Source organism: Neodiprion lecontei, chromosome 1, assembly GCF_021901455.1.
Source record: "Neodiprion lecontei isolate iyNeoLeco1 chromosome 1, iyNeoLeco1.1, whole genome shotgun sequence".
Lineage (NCBI taxonomy): Eukaryota > Metazoa > Arthropoda > Insecta > Hymenoptera > Diprionidae > Neodiprion > Neodiprion lecontei.
Window position 1 is genome coordinate 12,158,584 of NC_060260.1, and position 12,643 is coordinate 12,171,226.

The window sequence follows — 12,643 nt, forward strand, 5'->3', positions numbered from 1 at the left end:
TGCGTAGTTAGACTTATCGAGCAAACACAGGTAGACAGCTTTTTTTCTCGTGGTTCCGATCCGATCCCTTTGGTCCAAACCCTCACCACTTTCTGTTCTCCCGAACGCTTCGATTGATATTTAACAGGAATATGATCAAATATCTCGGAGAAATGGGTTTCGCAGAAAAAAAAGTTTTTGATAGAAGTTTTAGAGTTTTGAGGGGAAGATGAAACGATACCTCAAATTTATTTTTCTATAGGAAACCTATCGCTTTCAATATTAGATATCGTGGTTGGTCTTGGTACGAATCCAACCGTATACGAAAGAAATCTATGCAATTAGCTCAGATAATTCAGGAGGTTTGAAACTTTCAATACTACACTTGAGAACCGACGGTCACGCACGTATGGATAGTATCCTAAAGCAGTTTGAAAAAGCAGATAAAAGAAGCGATACCCACAAAAATTCTTTCCTGTTACTTAAAATGGAAGGAAATATTGCACAAGATTTCTTGTGATCACGGTTTCATGGGATGATGGAGTTGTTTTTTTTTTTTTTTTATTTCAAAAACTTCGAAGATTGCAAAAGATTTCATACGATTAGGCAGGATTTGAACCGATTTCACGCAATTTCATTGGTTGTCACGAGAGGTGTACGCTAGATTTCGAGTGTCGTCAACTTCTCGGTCCCGTTTGACGTGGAACGGTTAAACGTAAGACTAATTATTGTGAAATTCACGACTTCCTCTCGCTCATTTCGACCTTCAGCCACGTCAGATTTCAAGGGTCGTTAACTCTCCAGTCCCATTTGACGTGAAATGGTTAAAGGTAGGACTGATTATTGAGGTATTCACGACTTCCTCTCTCTCACCCAGATCTTTAGCTAGGATGTGAATAATACCTGATTACGAATGTAAATTTGGAATATAACGTCAAAGAGAATCTAAAGTTCATCATCCGCTCATTTAGGATCTAATTTAATACCCATCATTTTGAAAAATGTAAGCGGAGGAGACGTGGCATAATTGAGATAAGTACCAGCGTAAGCATAATAACGTTGTATCTCCTTTTTGAATTCTGGACCAGGGAACTCTCTTAAATCAATAAAACACTGACGCGTAGTCTCGGAGAATATTTTAAAAAAAGTGACACGTGCACGCATAAAAGTGATTTTTTCTAGATTTCGATGATTTATATGACTTCAACAGATCCTAATATTGATAAATCATCGAACTCCAAAGAAACAATCCGCTACGTAGCATCGTTTCAGATATATACTCATTTTTCGTCAAAATCGACTGCAACTTCCTCTTAAGGTCATGCAGTACTTCTACCCTTACCGACCGCACAAGCTCACGTTTGATTCCTTTCCGTTCGTTTGTTATTTAATATGGAAAGAAGAAATGGCGAGTTTGCTCGGTCGGTAAGGGTAGCAATACCGCATGAGTTTAAAGATACTTATTAAGATTGCTACTACGTGAAATCTTCTATTTCCATCTGTGCCCATTCCAAAATTGGCCAGAATATAGACTTTTTAAATCTCTCTTTAGAGGTGTTCATACTTTTTCGGGCTTTGGGTAGTTGCCTTCGGATAGCTTTCACAAAAACTTGATAAAGCGTAAGGAATCTAGCGAGTCGCTGCATTAGTAACTTCGGGATGAACTTTGCATGAAAAGGTCTTGTTCAAAACCACGACTACGTTTCAGTAGATCGTAGCCGAGGTTTCTACGTCTACTAAAGTTTGTCAATACCTGAATGTAATTCGACATACCGTCCATTTGTCTCCACTTGAACTAAAGTCCCGTCAAAGTTTGAGTTGGAATAGCCGGCGGACCCACTTAGAAACTGAACAGCAAATTAGAACTAACTTATCACTAGACTCCACTTACAATTGGTGATTTGTAAAACATTTGCATGATGACATTTTCCTTCAACGCCAACGTATTTACCAGTATTTTTAGCATAGCATCATCTATACCGATGAAATTTTTACCTTTCAGTCTAAGAGCTTCAAGCAATCGAATCAACTTGGCGAACAATTTTTTGGTCAATTCAAGACCTTGCGAATACTTACCTTCACTTAAAGTGCTGCGATATAATGGCAACATGCTAAAAACAGTTTAAGAAAATGCGTTCGGAAAATTATCAATTTGGACAAGCCATGAAATCAATGTTCAATGGAAATTTTACATAAAAATTGGTAACTGAAAATTATCAGTTTAAATTGAGGTCTGTACACATTCGAATAGATTAGTCTGACAGAATATAAAAGGGCCCTGAAATAAATACGGAATATTATAATTGTTTTATCATGAATTTCGATCACGGTCGAACAGTCGTAAAATTTTCTCCTCAATTGTTAAATGTACGAAAATTCTATTAACTTGTTGAAGTTTCTGTCTCTAGTATATGTTAATTCCCCTTTACAGAAATATATACTTTGCACTAGTTTACGGACTTGTTATAATTTACGGGACTTTTTGCATAGAATTTAAGCTACTTATAAGAATTTCGGTACTGAATTATCAGTACAGATTCACAAGTTTTATTTATTTTAATATAAACTTTCTTTAATCCGTATCAATTCGTTATCATTTGCTTGGCATCGAAACTGGACACTTAGAAAATTCTTTTGATATCAACCAATCTTTCAAAAAAGATTCGTTTTAACGCGGCGATTTTTTGTCCTTATTCTTGTAAGAAAATCAAATATTCCCTCAACGAACGTCACTCAAGGGTTCAACTTCACAGTAGGTATAATTTAAAGAAACTTACAGTATCCTGAGTGGTAGAAATTTTAAAGTGTCGCTGGTCCGTTTTCTAATTCCCAAGGTGTAAAAGCGCCGCTTTCTGGCAGAGTTTCGTGTCGTTTTTTTACTCCGATTTCTTTCTTCCTACGTCACCTGAAGTTCGTTCATGAATATTCAGCGTGATACGGATAGAATATGGTAGAGAATATAAGAAAATATTACTACCGTACGGTGCTTTGGGGTACGGAAAAATCCCATGAAGATAGTTTTACCATTAGCCGAACAGCATTCATCTAGTGAAAAATGTTTGGAAAATTACTAAGCCATTTTATTTTACATCGTATTAAGAGTTTGTGTGCTTGCCAATGGCACGATTATTCAAATGGGATTTTTTCACCTGTCTAGCGCATATAGATCTGTTATTCAGAATTATAAGCAGTATTAATAAAGTCATACCGATATATTATGCACATGTTAAAATATGATTTGCAATTATAGTTTTGTGAACCGGAATGTCCTAAGCGAGGCTTGATCTCATATATCCACGCTTTCACAGCCTCGCTTGTAATATTTATTTTCTACCAAACGACAGACATAATAAACAAATTTCTTTTCTTGCACAAAGTTGAACAATGATTATTTTTATTAATTTCAAGGTTAACCAGTTGTAAATATAATATGGAACACCAACTTTAGGTATGTGAGCAAAATCATTCATACATCCATTCGATGATCCGAAATTTATTCAAGGTATAAATTATTGACGAAAAAGGTGTGTCTGAAACCATGCTTCTGAATTGTCTTTCTTTGTCAAAATTGTTTCTCTTTGCATTTATTGACCGAAGTTTTCTTAACATTCTAACTTAGCTGTTATCTTTACGCTGTGCATTATCCATTGCAACGTAATGAACTCTGGTCAGAGGTTTCGGTGATCCATGGATCGATTCTCGTCGTATATGTAGATTATTGGTTTCCAGTACTGGACCACTGTGAGGATCTCGTGTTCCGTTGACGACTTGTTTAAGAGAGAGCATTTAAAAAAAAATCGGTGTAATTGGCACAGGCTTCTGTCACGTGACAGATACCACAAGTCAAACTCCTTCCAGTCGTTATTCTGACTCTGACGCCGGAATACCTAAATAGTTCGACAAGATTTGATGACGACTGTCGATAGAGTACTTTGAAATCCAGCGAAAGATTTTATACATAAATAATTCAGTCCACTGAGACATGAACTTTGAGTAAACGAACCATGTTTAATGAAATCGAAGAATCTTATTCACGAAGGGAATGAGGCACGTCGTTTCAATGCTAACGAAGCAATGCCAGCTTCGGATCTTCTTAGCGGGTCGCTACTTATTTCAACTTTGTTAATAAAAGCTTTACTGTTCAATTGGTGGGGTAGTCTTAAAAAATCAATCCGTTTCAATTTCGTAAATAACAAAGAAGTGATTTGTCTTAAAGTAGAGTCGCACGTTGAAAACGGTTTCGCATTGATTCACAATCTTTAAATTGAAGGGGGTGCACGTAACCACGCGTCGGCGTATCTCAAATGCGAAAAAGGGCACAACTGCCCCATTCTATACGTAATTCTGAACATTAACACTCCGACAAATTTTCTTTAGACATGGAAATAAAGAAATGACATGGATTCTACGGAATCGCATTAGTAAATACGTAGAATTCGTGCCGTTTCTTTATTTCCGCATCAAATGAAAATTCGTTGAAGCGTTTTTGTTCAGAATTGCGTACAGAATGGGACTGTTAAGTCTCTGACATTTGGAGATAGATACGTAAACGTAGAAATCGACCAGGGCACTCCCTTGAGGCAAGAGCGAATTTCTTTCCATTTCTGCACGGATCGATGCAAATTCAAACATCATTTCACGTTTGGTTTGTTCAGGCAAGTTGCTCCCTCACCGTTTATCTCCCTTTTAATCGTAACGACGTTGCAGAGCGTAACGTAACTTTGAGTCGTTGTTTGCGAACCACGAGATAGGCAGGAGAATCAAAATCAAGGTAGGGAAAATACAAACATGCAAGCATCAGGGACAGCAGTGGTTGCCCGTATTCTACGTTCATACGAGTTATTTTTCATTGTACCTATTTTATCATTATAAAGCGAGCAGACCACGTACATCGAAAAAACTGACAGTTAATAGTAATTGAATTCTACTCATTTTCCTGAATATCTGGCAGTTAACTCTTTTGGCGACTGCGTGACAGCGGTGAGAGTTAAACGATTTGAACTCAACTTAAATACAAGTCAAAAGTTCCGAACCTGGAGAACACTCCAAGTTTGAATCGAATAACATCACCACTTTTCGAAGTACCCTAATTTCGCGAAAGTTGAAAGGTATGGTAAAACGGGTTAATAACAATTCCCCGAGGTGAAATTTCGGCTCTAACGTAGGCCTGCAAAGTCTTAAACTGGGTACGGACTTGAGCATATTTTCCCGCACGAACTGCATGCGCGTAAATATGCTCAAGTGTGTACCCAACTTTGCGTTCGTTAGGGGATGAAATAGGAACAACGGAGGATTATTTTGTACTTAAAAGAGATGCTATTCTAGGCCTAAGCTTGGCAGATGTTTCCATTCCTCTCACGGTTAGGATCAAAATAGAACGTCTTCAAGACCTCCGCAGGACCTCTGTATCCTTTACCGTAAAATCTAGTATTATATTCGTTAAAAAATTATCGCATACAGCAAATACCGATGAATATAAAGCAGCGGTGGATAATATCTATAATAATTTGCATCACAGCATGATATTGAATAACTTTACACTATGTGGCAATATACGGAATATTGATTATTGATAACATGTCATTGTCCTGACTACATCGCACTAATACTCTTTAGGCAAAGTCGTATGCACCTATGTTGGTTGGAAGGTTTGGGTGGCCAACACGAAGCGTGCTTTGGTATTGCATGCTGCGGCCTGATACAACTTATTGTTTATCATTAAATGGCCGCATAATAAGAATACATACGTTTTTCTCTAGTCACGAGACTCATGTTTCATTTGCAGTACCTAATATTAATACTGCCGGTTTACAATTTTTCGTTGTGAAGTATAAATATTTGTTTTGTTTATATATATTAATGAGATATAGAGACAGTTATATGCGAGGGGAAGGTTAAGAATTTGACTCGGTAATGATAATAAAATGGACAAGCATACCAAAAAAACGAGAAAGATGATAAATACGACATTGTTACATCTGACATTGAATTAAATGAATAAAATATAAATAACGATAGAAATCGTTTAATCATTCATTCCAATGAATTTCACTTTTCTAACTCTCTGATCATATAAATATATGGACATTAAATCATCGATTTCGTTACATTTAAAGTTACACACTCGTACATTCATTAGCACAATCATACACAGAGTGAAACACGCCCTTTTAGTTAATTTCTTCCTTTCTATCAATTGGTTGTTGTATTTTAATTTGTTTCACAATTTCTAATTATTCTCAACAGTTTTTTAAATTAAATTAACGGTTTTATCACTTACGCATGAAGTTTGACCCAACAGGTTCCGTTATTGATGCAACATCCACTTATAGTGTTTTTTCTTATGTGCGATCGTCAGACCGTTCCTGTGAGATGTTCGTTTTCGAAGATTAATGTAAAAATTAGTTTAGAATTATGGAAATGACGTATTAAATTTTGCTCCACTACGAGGAATGAAATTGGTGTGTATAACAGTCAGGCTTCTTCTCGTCGAGTCACACAATTGGTCAACATCAGCTAACATTATGGGCGAAGTTTCGCGCACACTTCTACAATCACGTATTATCGTCACAGAGGGATTGATTCCACTTTCAGCTGACATGAAATCTCAATATTCTAGCGCAACTTATAATAATCCATTGAACACTTTCAAACGCGAAAACAAAATGCGCTACGGCGCCCCTGGCGGCAGACGCAAAAGTTAATCAGGACTGTGCCAAAATTTCGAAGAAAAACTTGTTGACCAAACGCTCTGCGATACGCGAGGACTTTAAGGTCGTAAATAGTAGTAGAAGGATTAGGTAGGACACGTAGGGCCAGAATAGGTTGTAGTGGGATGTCGAAGATCATATTAGAAATAAATATCGAGCACGTAGGTCTCAAGGCTTTGAATAACGACTTAATAAGGCTTTACTTACTACATGCATATATCTACCGTGGGATCAAAATTTCGACTCAGGTCCGAAATCCCGAGTCACTAAAGTTTTCTGAAGTGCGAGAAACTATGCGAATTATAACGATCGCCGTCTTTATCATTTATCATCCTAATTGTTTTAGTCCGTATTCGTATCCTTCACAGACCGAAAGAGTGAGCGATTCGATGAGAATGTAGCAGATGCTTAAGGATCACTTGAGTGAAAAGGGCAGAACAGACAGTGATCCATTCCAGCTGTAGTTGGAATGGAACTGGCAAAATTCAAGTGAACTTGGCTGGTTGGTTCAACGATTGAAGTGGAGACAAATTGGATAACCTCATTAAGTATCTGTTTGAATCCGACTCTGCTCCCTCCATAACGGTATTGTGCCCATGGAATTTCATTAATTGTTATCCGTGAATCGATATACATAGCGTAGCATCCACGACCATAGACGGCTAGTTGTTGAGTGCAACGCGACTGTTTTCATTACTTCTTTACAGCCAATGTTGGATTTTCACTGTGGAAAGATGCAAGGCCATGAAGTAGTTAATTAGTCCAATTAAGAACGAGAGGCTTTGTTGACAATATTTCTTCGAATTACGGTGCTTTGTATAATAAGTAAAAATTCTATTCTGCTCGTTAAAAAAATGTAATTTGTTACGTTTGAATATTTGTAATCAAATTCACACAATCGAGGACGAATGAAACAAGATTACTGTGAACAGGAACCCATTCTTCTGTTTTTTACCGATAAGACTTGCTAAAATCCGCTCATTTTTATCAGGGATTGGCCAAGACAACTTTTGAAATGTTTAAGCACACTCTAAGTATCAGTAAGTTTATAAGTATCATTTGCAGTATACCTAGCTCCCTCATCTCACGTATGTGACGGAAGACTGTGGCTATGTAGGTTTGCGCGGGGTTACTTTGAAATAACTTCGGTAACAAGAGATTCTTGAAGAGACTTAATTACATTGTTCGTTCAAATATTATTTATAGAGTCTTTCGCAAGAGCCAGAAGAAGGTTCAGTTTGATTAAGCCGATGCTCGTGAACTTTTTCTATGCAGTTAAATACGTTACTTGCAATAACTACAGGAATCTTTGGATGTTGGAGAAAACACCGGAGTGAATGGAAACCATCACTTTCACTTACGTTTTTTGATTTCCAATTTTCCACTGGGAAGAGCGCAGTTTTTGTATTCGAAGATTCAAATAAGACGTAGTTAAACATTGTTATCAGTTCTTGCGCAATATGTCAAGATGTAGAAAGACTTTTTCTACAGCCTAAATTCACAAACGAATTGCAGTACTTTTGTATTTCAACCTTCAGATAATTCAGAAAAAAATACAAAGTGCAATGAATTTTCGATTTTGATAAGTATAGTCGTTCTTTCAAAGCCAACGTTCGTAATTCTCTGTGCACTGAAATTTTCTGTACGTAATTCTGCAGACTTAAATTTTTTTCAAAAGTAAACGGACTACGCTGCTGACTAACTGAACTTTACTATATTTTCGTACAGTTTTTTCGAGATAAAAATTTGAGAATTACGTGATGTTACGGAAAATTCACCGAGGTCAATATTATTATGAAATCGAATGACCTGTACATTTTTTTAAATTAAACCTTTCTAATGGAGATGTTTTTTTCTGTTTACAGGCCTGCCTAACGAGCTGAGTCAATTTTGGCGGCAGTATCCTTGGACACTTGGGTTGGCATTATGTAAGCTCAGAGCTTACGTTTCTGAGATGTAAGTCACAATAATGGTAGATTCAGGGTTGAGTCTGCTAGCATTCGAGATTTTTTATAATCAGGCAGTTGGTTATCTGATTATTATAAAGTACCAACAAACGAAAAATTGCTCACTTCACCAAGGGTGAAATATGTGCTTCGTTAATTCATATGAATGTGGCTTTGCTTGATGACGCAGATTATGCAGTTCCGATCACTCTTATGTTGAGTCAAATGACATATTTCTTTCATGAAAATTGAGAAACATTTTTGCAATACCTGACCGTCACACTTGGTTTAAATTCAACAAATCCTATCTCCACGTGTTGGCATCAAAAGAATCATTAGCATGTATACCGGAACGTGTATTCAAACAGACTTTTTTATATTCAGCTCACTGCCTACGACCCTTTGGAATTTTTTTCAATCCGTGCCCCTTTGTCATATTTATCAGTTTAAACCTTTTTCGTTGAATCACTGCCACATTGCTGTGCAGTATGAGAATCGGATACTTTCTTTAAAGACCTAGTAGCTCTGTGTTTGGGAGTTTGTCTTTACATGAATCATGAATTGATTTGAATTGAATTCTCTAGAAAAGTCTTTCCAACGCTATATAAACAGTACCGATAAATAGTTTCTGTAATATGGCTCGTGTTCGCCCGAATATAAAGTCTGTAAGTTTTCATCAACAAATTTCATTTTGTAAGTCTCTCAGTTGATCCGATTCACAGACTCACCGAGAGTTCAATAATTCTTTTGAAAGATCTGCATTCGTTCGAAAGTATAAAAAATTAGCGTGTCTAAAAAAACAAGTTCCATGTTCTACTAGGTATAAATTTTGAATAACAACTACTGTATCACTGATCCGCGTATCCGACTGTCATCAGGTCATCCTACGTATCGGTTTTGACAATCGTGGCCTTCTCGATGGAAAGATACCTAGCGATTTGTCATCCCCTGCACCTTCACGCAATGAGCGGACTGAAGAGACCGCTTCGGTTTATCCTGGCAGCATGGCTCGTTGGAATTATCTGTGCAATTCCATTCGGTGTCTACATGAAAATCAACTACTTGGATTATCCTCCAGGTTGGCACAAATCATCGTTTAATACACTATTATTCGCCGCCTTGAACAGCTTCGAGTCGAGTGACCTTGGTTATGACGTACATCGACCTTAAGAGATCCAAAAGGATCGTTCTGAGTGTCGGACATTAATATCAACCGCTGACAAGGAGTTCCTTGCTGATGCCATAAATCGAACCAAATTGGTGTTTCATTATTTATCTTTTATTCTACCATTTCTCTTCTCTCTATCTGATAGAAAAGTTCTGAAAAAATGAACAGGTAAAAAAGATTATAATAACAATAGTATACGCATGAAGTTGGCGGTGGAGTGAGATGCCGAAAACGAAACAAAAAGCATCTAGCAAACAAAACTTCCTTTGACAGCTGTCATCGGCTGTTTATGACAGTCTTTGACAAATATTTTTATAGGTATCTGTTTCTGACACGCAAAAAATAAACATGCAAACGAGAATTATCAAGATGATTCCCGACGGGAATTGTCTTTTTCGCGCGCTGGCGTATCGTGTATACGGCACTCAAGATCGACACGCAGAGGTGAGACTGAGTATCGTTTCAAATATATCATACTGGCAAACATGTCAGCAGAAGTAATGAAACAGAACTCTCGAGGAGAGTTATATCAGAGAAGAAATAGGTTTTTTCGGATCCTGTAAATCCTTGATCCGGTTAACCACTAAGTAAGGGCCTTCCCAGTTTCTTTGTAGTTTCGGACATCGTCCTTTCTGTCTTCGAGGTTGAAAGAGCCAGACAGAATCTCCGGGATTAAGTTTTATATCCCTGGCTCGAATATCATAACGAGTTTTTAATTTGTCTGAAGCCATAGAAATTCTACTTATAGCAAAGTTATGAATTTCTTCTACTATGGAGAAAATAATAACTATAGCAAAATAAGTCGCCAAATGCAATTGGGGATGCATGGCATCGGGGGTTTTGTACATGTGAGTGGATTCGTTTACGAAAACAATCTGAGCAGACCTGCATAGGGAGCCAATAGCAATGTCGGATTGATCGGAAACAACCGATCAACAATTGCAGACCTGTCATCAAATCAGCACAAATAAATTCACCTCTCTAACAGACACTGTATAAGGAAATAGTGAGGCGCGCAGGGGCGAAGCCCCTAGTATTTTCAAATACATCCATGCAAGCCGTGCGTGGAATTAGATAATATATCGATCTTTGGGCTTTGCATTATACTCAGTGAGATTATTGCGTTCAAAATTCATAAAAAATACGTTCGATGAGTGTGCAAAGCTCTACAGTTAAAGTTGTGTACAATAAAGTATGCGTTAGAAAAACTTGTAGTTTTGAGAAAGAAAATCTATGCTTAACGGTGTGAAAGTATTAAATATGAAAATATTAGTACAACTCGATATCAAAATCTGTCGCTGCAAGTAAAAATTGGTTAAGGCAAAGCTTTGTGGGGAACATCAGAGAATAGAAGATTGGTTTGCAGCTTTTTTAGTCACAAGCATAATCGTACAACGAGTTATTTGTTGGGTAGAAAGTAGAAAAAGCAAAAACAGACTTTTAAGGATGTTGGAAAATTCTGGAAGTACCAAAAGTAACATGTTACTAAAATTAAACTGCCTGTCATTATAATTCAATTTACGGTGAATTTAGACAGTGACTAAACTATATAACAGAAGATTTCAAAAAAGCGCGGGACATTTATACAGTTAAAGAATTGCAGTCACGAAATTGATTACGACGACAGCAACAGCAACATCAACAACAACAACTTTATAGCATAACAAAGTTGAGGGTTTTCAAGTTCTGACACATGCGAAATTTAGGTCGTGCTTATCGAAGAGAAGAAACAAAATAAAAACTCGAACTTTTAGCATATAACCTTACCATTTAAAATCTTTTGAAATCTTTTGAAATCTTTTAAAATTCTCTGAAATCATCTGAAATCTCTTGAAATCCTTTGAAACCCTTTAAAATCCTTTGAAATCTTCTGAAATCCCTTGAATTCTTTTGAAATTTTTGAAACCTCAAAATTTTTTGAAGTACTCAGAGATCTTTTAAAATCCTTGAAATCTTTTGAAATCTGCTGTAATCGTAGAAACCCCTTGAATTCGAGTAGGATTTTACTTTCGCTGCATTCGCAGCTTTCTCATAGGCTGATCTTTCTAACCTCGAACTCAGTTTTATTGAGGCGGACATAGTGCGTTGTTTCACTGAGTCCAAAACTTAATAAATTTTTGGAAATCCTGCATTGGCTTCGAGCCAAAATATTCTTGAAAGATGTAGCTGTGATAATGAGCATGAAAAAACTATTTTTACAAATTTTTAGGCTATAAGCCCTCTTTAAAAGCCAATTTTGTTTGCAAATTGAACATCTGTCTAGGCAACAGTTATCTTGTAAAAACAAGGAAAATATTCAACAGTTTGTCATGATGCAAAATATTACAAAAAATCGTTAAGTCCAGACTTTATTATACTGATATGCAGGATGAAAAGCGATTTTCTTACATGATAGAGATTTGTGAAATTTGTTTTTTTTCTATCATCGTCGTCGAGATAAAAAGTACACTCAAACGATAATAAACCGTGTCCAATTGCTATTCACTTCTTCGATCAGGAATTTCGAGAGGTTTTTCTGTCTAGACGTCCTAAAAAACAAAGATAACACCGGCACACAAAAAAAATTGAGTAGAATGTGCATTTGACCGGACCTACCTACGGGTACGTATTTTGGTCCGCTGAATCCGAATTCGAGGTCAGTTTGACCCCTACACCCCCAAAATTTCGAGAAAACTTCGAAAAACCGTAAAAATGATGAAAATCGGCAGTTTTAATGATAAAAAAAATTTTTTGGAACTAAACTAAGCGTGATTTTCATGTATTTCGATCTGCTGAATATGAATCGAAACTTTATTGAGACCAAGAGCCATTTCAAATGTAAAAAAATCACACAAACCCTC

The 12,643-nt window shown here is 36.7% G+C and overlaps 1 protein-coding gene across 1 annotated transcript in view; it reads left to right on the forward strand.

Annotated features, from left to right (window-relative positions):
- Positions 1 to 12,643, forward strand: part of LOC107220538 (neuropeptides capa receptor) — a 32,962-nt gene that overhangs the window by 14,336 nt on the left and 5,983 nt on the right. The window contains exons 3-4 of the mRNA XM_015659183.2: positions 8,555 to 8,645; positions 9,514 to 9,713. Of these exons, the coding sequence (XP_015514669.2) occupies positions 8,555 to 8,645; positions 9,514 to 9,713 (291 nt within the window). The remainder of the gene's footprint in view (positions 1 to 8,554; positions 8,646 to 9,513; positions 9,714 to 12,643) is intronic.